This window comes from Aulonocara stuartgranti (genome assembly GCF_965226115.1).
Source record: "Aulonocara stuartgranti genome assembly, chromosome: 3".
Taxonomy (NCBI): Eukaryota; Metazoa; Chordata; class Actinopteri; order Cichliformes; family Cichlidae; genus Aulonocara; species Aulonocara stuartgranti.
Genome location: NC_138941.1, coordinates 38,040,961 through 38,054,140, shown reverse-complemented (window position 1 = coordinate 38,054,140; position 13,180 = coordinate 38,040,961). Strand labels below are relative to the sequence as shown.

The window sequence follows — 13,180 nt, the reverse complement described above, 5'->3', positions numbered from 1 at the left end:
TAACTTTTGCTGCAACACTCAGAATGTCGGTTAAGTATCAAAATGTCAAGCTGCTGTTGGTGTAATGGTGTAGAAGGCATTTTCTTGGCACACTTTGGGCCCCATTATACCAACTAAGCATCACTTAAACACCACAGCCCACCTGAGTATTGTTGTTGACAGTGTCCTTTATGACCACAAAGACTGAAACAATGTTTTTTAAAACGTATACAGCACATACAATCAAGATCTGACAGACTGTCAGCCCCCACACACTTTCATGTCAGAAGGCCCAAGTTACAGACTACCGGTAATGTGTTTATGTATTTTACACTCTGTGATCTGTAGCTAATTTTATGCATGGACTTTTATAGCTGTACGGGGGTGAATTTTCATACATCTCAAAATGTAGCGAGGCTTAAACTTATCACTTTGAGGTGACATCTCTGCTAGGTGTTACATCAGATAACTTGAGTGCCTTAACTCAAAGTCCCTGCAGTAACTGTGGCCTTTATAACTTTGAAAACATTTTTAAGGCAGTTATTTCACAAACGGAACGGCTTGCTATGTGGTTTACTGCGACAACAGATCTTCTAAGAAGTCTATTCTTTTATTTTATTCTGTGACAAAACTATTAGCCTTATAATATTCATGGGTTAACACAAAGGCATCTGTGTCTCTGCGAAGATCCCATACGGTTTATAGGCGGGCCTTCTGGCTTTCAAAAAAGGAAAGACGTCCAGCTAAAGAGAGTGTACGCTGGACTAGCATTCACCTGATTTAGCTAAGAGGAAAAAGCACTCCAAAACCCAACCACTGTAGCAGTGAAGTATGAAATAATGTGAAGTGAAACATGTACAAACATGTACAAATCTTAAGTCTCACTGCAGGTCCTTCTGAGTTTATAATTCTGCCATCATTTTGTCTCTGGGCTGCTCCCAACCACTCCTCTGCTCTTCCTTACTCATTCTCTACACCTCTCTAAACGTCTTTCCTGTCATCTCGAGCAGAACCAACATGTGTTACGAGCAGGCTTGTGGAAAGGCAATTGCCAAAGCATCAGAATACAAATCATCAACCTTTTTTTTTTTTTAAACACAATAAATCTCATCTCCTGTCTTGTAGCGCATTTGTCTGCAACCCCTCCGCACATCTCCAACATTCCCCCTTTCTGTCCTGTCTGTTTTCCATCATTCCTCGCCGCATCTCTTCCTGCCGCACTTTCTTCTCCCCCACCGCTGCCACCGCTCTGTGCATCACTTCTTCCCTCCCTGCTTTTTTCTCCCCCTGCCTGCCTTCCTTCCTCCTTCCATCTTTCCTCTCTCAAGCTGACAGTACCTAAGGGAAGGGGCCACCTGCGGACCAAGTGGGGAATCAGCCGACAGCTGTGTGCACACTCTCTCCGGTGGCCTTCAATTATTCACTCACTTCTCACTCCTCCTTTTCCCTCTCTCCATCTTCACTCTGCCCTTTTCATCGCTCCCTGCCGTCTCCGCCTTTACTTCTCTGTTCCTTTTTTTTTTTTTAAATATCGAGATTGCATGTCTGCTTCTTGCACTATCCACTCCTGCCACTTCCTCGCCTAATCCCTTTCTTCCCCTTGTTGCTCTTCCTCCCTCTTCTTCTATGCCTTTTGGATGCCTTTAACCACTCTCGCACACTCCTCCGACCATCACTCCATCATTTTCTCCCCGCTCTCGCCCCCCACCTGTATCAGCCCAGCAGCTCCTTAACTCCACTTCACTAACCAACTCCTTCTCTTTCCCTCTGTCTGCTCGTGTCTCCTTCTTTTTCATGTGTTTCCCCAAAGATTGATGACTCTCCGCCACAAGGCGAGTGGGCCTGTTTAAAGATGCATGAGGTGATGAGGCCAAGTTTTATCCTCCTTTCTCCCTCTCTCTCATTTCTCCTCACAGACTCGTCTCTTGATGGCAGGAGCCACCTTCGCGAGAGCCATCCGACTGTTCCCAAGCGGTCAGAGGCCACCTCCAAATCAGACAGCCCTCTCCCCTTCCCAGCTCTTGTCAAGACGACTGAGTGTGACGTATGACGATCAGACAGCGTGATAAATGATGCCATCGAGGACCCGCGACTCATAAACGGACCAAACAAAAGAAAAGAAAAAAGGCTGGCAGTCATCGATATGATGATCCGCTGAATCAACAGAGAGGGGAGGGGTTGTCGTACACCCTTGGTCCTCAGAGTGGGGGGAAAAGATGAAAAAAGTTTTTGAAGGGCAAGTTGTTTTTTTGTTTTTTTTTATGAGCTAGAGGTGAAGCAAAAACAAAAAAATCCTGAATGAAAAGACTGGATGCAAATCTTTGCTCGGTGGAAGCCACAAAGCAGCCAGAACTATTCATATCTCGTATATGCATAGTGTAAAATCTCCTGTTTGAGCTTCCATACATTTCGCTTTAGCTCTCAAACGTTTGTGCATCTGTGCACAATATAACTGAAATCCTTTGTTACCAAAATGGGATGATGTAACATAACTGATGGGCCACAACCTCAAAGAGTAACGAAGAAGCTCTCCCTAAGACGAGACGCTAAGAAGCTCTCCAGCTAGCTAGCTAGCTAGCCGGTACACACTTTAAGCTTTTAGTCTTTTGTGGCGTGTTTTGTGGCTAATTTCGCTAAGGTCAACTGACTGGGGAACAGAGAGTGAAGTTATCGGCAGTTCAATGTTATTGGTCAATATTTGCCAATCTCTCGGTATCTGCCTTTATAACAGCCCATAGATGTAATCTTAAAAAGTTACTTCCACCATGAGCCTAGATGTTTCATAATTTGTCCACCACAACTGGCAACAACTGTTTGAAAGGCCACAAACACAACAAGCAGCTGATCAGATACATATATACAACCATTTTTGCTGTATTTAACTTATCAAATATTCTGGTAACACAGTAGAGCAGCAGTTAGCATTGAAGCCTCACAGCAAGCAAGTCCTGGGTTCGAATCTACCATCTACCCAGGGAGTTTGCATATTTTTCCCACATTTGTTTGGTTCTGTGAAGGTGATAATGAAACACTAATACTTCACTTTATTTTTGCTCAGCTTTGCTGAAAATGCACCCATACATCAAACAAAAAACAGTACTGGCCAAAATCAGCCTTCTTGTCTGTTCCTGTCCGCATCCTTAATGACTTTTCTCCATGGCAGTAGCTGATGGTTACCTCTTTTTGTTACATCAGGTCTGCACTGGCTAATATTCAAAGGTTATTCTTCAAAATGAACATTTCTTTGTTTCCTCTGGTACATTTTGGAGAATGAGGATAAACCTAAATAAAATGAAGAAACACAAACCAGCATCATCAAGTTTTGCAATTTTGCGTCTAAATCAAGCTACATTTGCATCCCTACACAATCTTTTTCTCTTTAGCTGCTGAACGGGAAAACCGCACACTGCAAGACAAAAAAAAACAATTAGCTGAAAGAGGCTAAAACGCTTAGTTGAGACAGTAAAACATTTTACAAAAGTGTTTGGTGCTAATTAATTCCATACAAGCACTGATTAGTACGGCTTTGAGTGCTGAGACTTCACAAGTGACGCTCTTCTCGACAAGAATGGTGTCAAGTACAAACACTTTGGGAACCATCGAAAGGTTTTAGCTTTTCAAAAGTCCTCCCAACCTGTCGTATTTTCTAAAGGAATGACCTTCTTCGCTTATTATCTGCACGTACGCCTCACAATGATTTGTATGCATTTTGGTTAAAGAGCAAATAACGGGAGATGTTCATTTCTGTCCCATTAAGTCCCTTTATCGTCTTCAGCTGACATTTTACATGGATCCACACGAATGCTGGGTGTTTTTACAATTTCTGCTCAGACTTAAAATGAAATGCTTCTTTACATAAATAATTATCCATTAAACGTTTCAATACGGGTTTCCATTAATGAATAACTGTATGTAGTACTTGTTATTCCTATGCCTTGGTCACCATTAAACTGACAGAATACCAGAGTAAAAGTTAGATTTTGTGCAAGGCCTGATGCTTAATGTCTGCTCCAGTATTATGCTGCCATTAAAAGACCAGTAGGGCTCTTCAAGAGCAATAAGGTGATCCTCAGTAATGACTATTAGCAAGTCAAATATTGAGGTTTCTATTCTTGGCTCAGATGTCAGCGTGTCACAAACCCGCGCTGAGGTCTCGGTGACCCAGTCGATTAAGATCTTTCAGCTCTACCTGCTCTCACGTATTTACACTGTACCACTCAATGCCATAACCACGCAGAGCTTGATTTCTGCAATCTAACTTATTCCCATGAATCAAAGGGCAGCCAGCATCTGACCCCAGAAACAGACCCTCATTTAGTGAATGAGCTGTCTGACCTGCGCTGCCTAATAGACTGCCATCAAGCAGGCGGGAGGTGAGGAGCAGAAAGTGTCTCCTTCCCCTCTCATTAAGGCCGACACAGACAAAGCTTCCACCTCAAAGACGATAAGCGGAGACAACTCGTGCGGCGTTTTGTGTGTGACAGTAAGATGAAGAGTAGAGGGAGGAAAGATGTTATTTAAGCAGAATTCCTGCAATACTGACCTCTTTAATAACCACATGCACACTCATCGGTAGATCATAATTTTCATTTATTCAGCTGGACAGAAAATAACACTTTTTCAAGCGTAATGGTAGCTCAACCAAACCAAGTCCCAATCCCCAAAGATTGGTTTACGTCAGTGACAGAAAACATCAGCTGATTTCCTTCTAAAGTGGTGTTTACACGGAGACAGGAGACTCCACATCCAAGCAGTCACTCCTGCTATAGTTCTAGTAGCTGTATTGTAAAGTCTCCACAGTCGGGTACAAGCGATCACGAAACACTCGTCACCCTCTGATGATAACATTTCCATCACTTGAAGCACAACTGCAGCAGACTCGCTAACATGGAAACTTTAACACACTTATAAGCAATCAAATAGAAAATCTCAAAAAAGGTGCCAATAATAAAACTGCTTTTTTTTCCTCCAAGCCACCTTGCAACCCGCCGCAGGTCCTATATATATCAATATCTGTTGTCACAGATGGCACGCAACATCTTTTGCACTTAAAGTTCAGCTACAATGCTGACATTTTCCCTCTCTGTGGCCCAGTGATCACGAGTTGTAAACATGGCCCTAATCAGCCTACACATACTAACACTAAGTATAAATTTAGAGCAGAATCCTGTTTCCCCTTAAGTAATTTTGCTTCCTCATTGACCAGCTGTTCTGCTACAGTAAACTCGAGCGGCGCAGATATATTGGCCAATTTTACTATTTTTCTCAACATATGTGAATTAGCAAAAAGGCCAATAAATGAAAGTTTAGGAAGTTTAGAAATTAAGAATCCAAAGGAGAAAGTTCGTCCACCAGGGGCGCTCTGCAGCTTCCCAGTTGGCTACACGTGTTTGGAACACCAGAAACACGACAGCTAATCTGAGCAGACTCAGTTTAAATGAGTAAGTAAAGAACTCAATATAACAAATGTTACAGAAATCAATTTGTCTCCAGCAATATATGAATTTTAAATCACTAAATATTGATCTTGGTCTCCAAAATTATGCACTTGCAAGTTCCCAGTCAGAATTTTCAACTAGAACAAGTCAAGGCAGTCCCACCAATCCCGACTTCACAATCCAATCCAGTGCACACATGCACAACTGTCAAACGTGCAGTTTGTACAGCCACTGTTATGTATTTGTGACTTGCTAAATAAGATGTATCCAGAGCACTGACTGTGCTCTGTCCATGAAGAGGCAGCAGTGATGTTTTTAAGCACAAGAAACAAAAACCAAGCACTGTGCTGGTTTTCTAGTGACACATGAATGCCTCTACGTTGCTAAGGAGCAAAACAAACCCCATTTTTCCTTGCTTTTCCAATTTTACCACTGGAAAAAGCTCACCTCGGGAGTGGTGTCACTCCCAGTCCCAACATCCGACTTGCGAGGCAACTGGAACGCTGCGTTAATCTTCATGCTAGGCGAGGCTAAACGCCACATCGCTGTACCTAACTCACAGACATTAAATGGATCTTGATCCTTTCATATCTGTCTTCAAAGACTGAAAATAAATGTATACAACCGTTTCTTTACACAGGGGTGCTTTGCAAAAGGATTCACAGTCATACAAATGAGTCTAATAAAACTGAAAATGAGTATGAGGAGAAAGAAACTGCAGAGAGAGAGCGTGTTAGAGAAGGAAGAGAGAGAAAATAGAGGAAAAAGGAGGTGAGACAGAAGATTGTCACGGAGGCATTCAGATATTCAGATGGCGAGGTAGGAGAAGAAAGAGACAAACAGGAAGGGAGGGGGGAGAGGCGGGGAAACAGGGGCGAGCGAGGAAGGAAAAACAAGGCTAGACGGGGAATCAGCCGGTCAGAGTGACAAACAGAAAGAACGGCACGTGTGGCTCATAGCTGAATGCAAAACCACAGAACAAAGAGGAAAAGGAAGCACTTGTTGTACCTTCTCTCTCAGCTCGGAATATGAAGGTCCGCAGGGAGGTGACTACCTCAAACTTGTTGTCGCCCAGTCCTCGCACCTGCCTGATAGCGCTGGCCAGAATCATCCCTTTGGAGTACATCTCCTAAACAGAGGAGGACACACACACAGCGAATAAACACAAGCACACACGCCGCTTCACGCATGTTAATAATGTTATTCAACTGCTGCTTATTCCTATTATCTGCATCTGTAGGCCCACAGTTATTATTTTCTGGCGCATTGTTTGTATCAATAGACGTGAAATCCTGAGTCGTATTACTCTCTGTTAGGACCACATTCAATTTCAAACAGCACTAACAGACGTCCTCGTGAAACCACAGAAACATCTTATCAGTAGGCCGTCAGATTTATCTGCAGAAATGAAGCAACCCTGTTCCGTGTCCAGCAATAACTTTGATAAATCGCACAAACGCTCTCGGACAAGGAGCGCTGCTCCGAGAGCCGGAACGAATTTGCATTGACGCGACCTCCGACCTCGAATTGGATACTTGAAATGTGCAGAATTTCAAAAGCAGGAAACGACGTCCAAACGAAAAAAAGTGAACTGCGCTACATTAAAGAACGCCAGCGCAAGTGGCGAGACGTCATCTGGAAGTTCGTGAAACAAATCTACGAGCTGAAAACAAACTTTTAAATTTAAAAAGAGACGTGCACACGTGTACTGGGGATTCAGCACAGGAAGTGAGTAGGTAAAGCGGGACTTGGTTGTGTGCTTTGTTTCATTACCCCCCCTCCTCCCCAGCAGCTCTAGTGGAGGCATCCAAATAAGGAGGATGTTGCACTGGAGGCTTCGTGACCCTCTTTACAGTCTCCCTCGACAATGGCAATTACAGTACTGGGTCATCATGAATGGGAAACGAGATAGAATGGACAAAAAAGGAGAAAAAACCTCCAAAGTTAATATTATGACTACTGAAGAATCAAGGACAGACGGCATCACTATCAGTATTCAGAACCTGATGTGAGAATATAACACAGAAATGTCCAAGAACATCTCAGACTATAACGTTCCTGCAATAGAGGGAAGTGGGGGGAGGGGGGCAGCACATTATGCTTTTGTAGTGGCATGAAAAATGACATGGCTGTTAAAAAAAAGGGGGGGGGGGGCAGACACGAGAATGCATTATTCATGCTGATAATGTCATTATCATTGCAAAATAAGTAGGAAAAAAAACACAGAAACAACAAATGACTTCATATGACAGCTTTTTTCCTTTTCCCGTTTTCTTGACCTGAATTTTGATTCCTGTGTATAAACTGTAACAGTTTGTGTCTGTGCTTCACCGTGCTTCTATCCCACAGTCACATGCAGAGTGTGCCGAGTAAGCGAAGGAAGAAAGGATGGATGGATGGATGAAAGAGGGAAGAGGGTGTGGGGAAGACAAAATGAGAAATTTAAAAAAAAAAAGGATGTGAACTTTTGACTCCCTCTTGTCATTATTAATTAAACCAGTGACCTTGCCATCCACAAAAACCTATTTCTAGAGACCACGCAGCCAAAAATATACCAGCCGGCACAGTCAGTTAAGGAGAGTAGGGCTGAGTGGGAGGGATGGATGGATGGTGGGGGAAAAAAAAGAGATAAATTAGGTTTGGGTGAAAGGCCAAGGAGAGAAGTAAGGGAAAGAAAATGGTAAGAGCGTTGTGTGATACAATCAGAAAAAAGAGGTAAGGAGGGGAAGGGAAAAAAACAGAGGGGAAGGGATAAATCCATGATCAGAAAGAAAAAGAAACAGAGAAGAGGGAGGACAAAGACAGGAGAGGAGGCGCGTGGGTAAAAGAGAGACATCATGTAGAAATGAAGACGCCTAAGAGGGTCAAGAAGGGGTCCTTCTCATATTAAAGCAGGATGTTAACAATGGCAAGAAGTGGCTCAACCTAATTACCGACAGGCAGCCGTGTGCGTTCCTCTCCCCGGGAGTTTCACACCAATATCTCCCTCTTTCTCTCTCTAAATTTAGCCAGAAGTTAAAGGAAGGTGAGGAAAGGAGAAAGTAAGAGCGCGCGTGGATGAATTAGCTCGGCGGCTGCGCATGGATAATTATACCCCGGCATGGGTTAATTAATTGTTTTAATTCCAGTTTTGGGGTCACGCAGGAGAGACTTGTTTAATTGCGAGTTGTGCATCTGTAAATACTCTCCCAGCAGAGTCAGCGGAGACGTGCGATGTGACGGGAAGCGGCGGTCGGCATTGAGATGACGCCATGCGCCGGAGCGGCAGCTGCCCGCCCGCATGCACGTGAAGGTTTTTGAGGCTGATCTCGAGAGGACTGGCTGCCAAGGAAGCAATGAGGCCTAACTATCACTCTTTCTCCAATAGCCGACACACCTGACTCACCTCCGTCTGCCAAAAGATCTCCTCCACACTCACCTCCCCTCCTCTATGACCTCTCCCCACTCCAACTTCAGCTGCTCATTCTTAGCCATACAAACCCTAGGGAAGGCCTCTCATTTGGTCCTCCATAGGGTTTGTCACCCCATGTCATTTTGCAGGGCGGTGTCGGTACTACCTCTCCTTTTTTGTGCGTGGAACTGCCTATCCTGCATGGATAACTCTCTGTTCTTTTCAAAAACAACCTGGTAAACTTCAGGAAACAATTAAGGCAGAGCAATGGAGCTAAAGCCTACAATAATAGAGGCGCCGTGTGGAGAGAAGAAAAAGAAAAAAGAAAAGAAAAAAAACAGGGAGGAGGGTTAAAAAAAAAAAAGGAAAAGAAAAAGGATGGAGGAGGTTTTACCACCAGCATGGAGTTAAGGTTCTGGCATCTCAAACGCTCAGATTTTCAGTGGAGGCATGAGGACACCAACTGGCTGGAGGGAAAAATTGCACCTCCCGGGAAAAGCATCCACGATCAGCGAGCTGCCTGCAGTATTTAGAAGTCGATGGTGTCTGTGTTTTCTGTTTTTTAAACATGTAAAAACCAAATAATTTATGCCTAACTCTGAACAGTGAAGTTGTGAGATCATTCATGTCTCTCATATCTGTTGTCTGAGGATCAGACCAGAATAAAAGATTTAGACTTTAAAGTCCTAATGGAGTCGAATTATAATCCTCATTTTTAACCAAAGTCTGGTTCCCTTCCAAGTGTTAGTTTAGAGGTTACGCTGTTTTTCCCTCCCCTCCTTCTCTCCGGGACAGCAGAACTGACTGTGAATAGAAACAGCAAACACTAATACCACCGTCTCCCTACTGCTGACAGACAGAATCCGTTTAACGGTATTTATTTCAGGCTGTGTTTTTGTCCATTTGATGGATTTAAGTCGCTCGGCGTCCTCCATCACCCACCGCTGAGCAAAATATCAGGCTATTTATTTGTCAAATGCTTCCCTACGTTAGCGAGTGGCATCGGCTAATCACCAACTTTGTCTGACATGTGGTGCCGGGCAGGATGTATACACTGGGGTTTGGATTTTTTTTTTCCTTAGAGCTCACTGCCTGCTGAGCTGAGACTAAAAAACAAAACTAGTGAGAAAAATGAATCAGAACGCTTATTTTGCAGATCATAAAATAAAAACATGAAGCTGACAGATGATTAAAAAAAAACTTGAAAGATCTGAGGAAATCTAGAAATTTAGGTAATAGATCGCTTTCACTATAAACATGTTAAAACATAAAAGCAATTAATGGGAGCAGCTAAAGGTATGTTAATAATTATTGAACTTGACTGCATTAGGGCACTTGATCAGGGTCCTGGGAGTCAAAATAAAAGCCATTTTAAGGATTTATACACACACACACACACTCACAGTGAAAAAAGGAAACACTCAGCATCAGAGCAGGCATCTTAGGATGATACTGGAGATAGTAAGTAGAGAAGCTTTCAGGCTTGCAAGGGAGCTTTTCCACATCAGACTGACTAACACGCAGACAGACAGATAGACACACTGAAAGACTGATCCCCTGTCCTAAAACCTCATCTCCCCTTTGGCCTTCTATCCAGCTTCATCCCCCACCCCAGCCTCTCATCTCTTCATCCCTCGCAGCCATCCTCCTCCACTTCCTCCTCTCACTACCCCGAAGCAAGGCTTTGGACTGTCTTCATGCACGCACACACACACGACACCAATATAGGGACCCCGGAGACTACATCTCAGGCCCGCAGCTTTCTCCCAAGTCAATCCCACTGTTGACGAAATCAGGCGAAAGGCGTGATTGATCAGACAGATTGGATACAATGCTGCACAGAGAGAGAAGTGAGACTGCGAATCTCGCTACTCTCCCACGCCACCTCCGTTACCCCTATGATGACATCATCGTGGCCAGAGACCTTCAAGTTGCGACTGAGATTAAGTGCGATTAGTTCTGTCTGGTGCTGACAGATCCCAGGGGGGTTTTCAGCTACAAAAAAAAGAGATTTTTGGGTGTTGGAAAGTTTGGCAAAGAGAACAAGCATGGGAATGTTTTAGCGTGTAGGCATTTTTGTTTTTGTGTACGAATGCTAGAGACAGAACGTGATAAAGAAAGAAAAACATACTCATATCAGTATTGACTCGATCTAAGAGTCCAAACTGAAGCTCAGCGCAGACTGCAGAAGTCTGTTTTTTGCTTGTGTCTTTTAAGATATGACTCAAAAGGGCAAACCGTTTTCATTTAAACTAAAGAAAGAAGATTTGTCTGATGGTTTTATAAGCAACTTTGACTCACACAGTTACAAATGCAATAAAATAATATTTTTTGTTTCATTACCCAATGCTCCAGGTTTAAATCTTTTATAGACATTATCATTTGCTAAGGCTTCAGAGACACAGGCCTAAAGACTTATCAGCAAAAACTGTATAGTCTCCAACCAGTTAGCAAGGGGCTGCTTGTGATGGCTAGGTCAGATTGAACCTCCTTGCTTTGGTAATATTGTGAGTAGAATGTGAAAAAAATATGACAAACTGTAAGTGAGATTGTTTAAAGTAAAAGTTGTGTTCTACTGCTTCAGTCAACATTACTTTGAAAGTGAATTATCTCTGTGTCTAGTTTGTTTCACACTTCTCTGTTTCACTGTCACTTGGCTAGTGGTTAGTGTGTGTTTGCAAAGAAGGCTGGCTCCTCCACGTAACCGATGAGCAACTGCTGCAGCTGCAACGTTTTCCGCTTTGTGAGCAATTTCACCGAGCACCAAGCATTCATTCACCAACTCGTAGGGAAATACACATTATTTCCCCCCCAAACAACCGGTAGTTGCCAGAGTATTGTCAACTGGCATCTAGGCTTGCGTGACACAGGCCTGGAGACCAGTGAGATACTTGGTCAGTTAGCAGTGTAGCTTTGTAGCATTAGCTGCAATTAACCACCACAAAATACTAGTAGTATTCAAACACTTTTTACTGCTCATGAAGGACATGTTTAATTCATAATAGAAAGAATGTAATGTTTCAGCTTGTTTAATTAGCATAATCTCACATAATCTAGTCAATATTTGATTAGCACGGTAAACATGTTAGCACTGTTAGCATCACTAAGCTACTGACTATATTGCTGTATATTAAGTTTTACCTAATTAGACACAATTTCACTGACTAATATGAGCCTAAAAATTCAATGTAAACCAAGTCTAGCTTAACTTTATTTCTTGCTTTAACTTAATGTTTATAGGTTAATTTAGCCTGCAAATGATCTCTAACTGGTGCCTAGCATGCTTAAATCGCTTTCCTTTGAAAATAGTTCTCAAAATTGCTTATTTTTGTTCTTGTATTTACTCTTGCCTCAGATCTCTCTGACTGGCATAATCTTGTAATGAGTACAACTCCTCTGAGATGAGCTGTGAACCCCCACATCAGGAAGACAACAAAAAGGTTATGTAGCTTGAGGAGTACAGCATTTTTTTTTTGTAGTCACAAGAATACACGTCTCAGCACAGCGAGGGAAAGAAAGCCACCAACTCATAGTTCAGTTTCTGACATAAACCAGTGCTGAGAGACTTCCTTTTAATGTTCTTCTACCCCCGCGCTAACCCTCTGGAGGTGGCAGTGGGTGGTATGCTGGGTGGTGCAGCCTCAGCTGGCCGCACAAAGCAAGGATGACAGAGACATTGTACTCAACCTTTCCATTCACCCAAAACATGATGAAGTCCTCTACTGTCTCACAGGGGAGAGTCACACTGGCAGGGCTTTAGAAGTCTTTTTATACTTTTAAAAGTCTAAACAACAATGCTCGCTCACACACACACACACACACACACACACACACACACACACACACACACACACACACACACACACACACACACACACACATTAAAGCAAACTTTCATCTTTCCAGAGACTGTCATCCCTGCACCGACAGTGACACAGAGTATAAAGTGCTGACTCGTTGGCCTCCCTGCCGATTCCCGCCCTGCTGTTGATGGAGCGTGTCCTGATAAATAAAGCGACATATGCATTGGAATGGGAAAACGAGGGGAAAAAGAGAGAGAGAGGCAAAGGGAGCGAGAGAGCATGGAGAGCTATAATTAGTAAGTGATTAACGAGCAGGCATCAGACAGGTCCCACATCATTGATTGTGATGTTGTGCAATGCTGCTGCAGCGAAAACAAGTTGGCCCTAGGAGGAGGATATGGGGTCACTGCTCAAACACACATCCACACACACGCAGTAAATATGCCTGTTCCTACTGCAAAACACATCCAGTGGTCATTAGTGAGAGCATAATGGCAAAGCACATTATGTCAGACTTGAAACTAAAAGACTTGCATAATAAAAAGTTTGACTGTGCTAAATTCCACATA

General features: G+C 43.2%; 1 protein-coding gene across 7 annotated transcripts in view; it reads right to left on the bottom strand.

Moving 5' to 3' along the window:
- The window catches only part of arap2 (ArfGAP with RhoGAP domain, ankyrin repeat and PH domain 2), a 176,490-nt gene that overhangs the window by 139,392 nt on the left and 23,918 nt on the right, over nucleotides 1-13,180 (bottom strand). For all 7 annotated transcript variants that reach the window (XM_082526030.1, XM_082526031.1, XM_082526028.1 and 4 more), the window contains exon 8: nucleotides 6,426-6,546. In XM_082526030.1, the coding sequence (XP_082382156.1) occupies nucleotides 6,426-6,546 (121 nt within the window). The remainder of the gene's footprint in view (nucleotides 1-6,425; nucleotides 6,547-13,180) is intronic.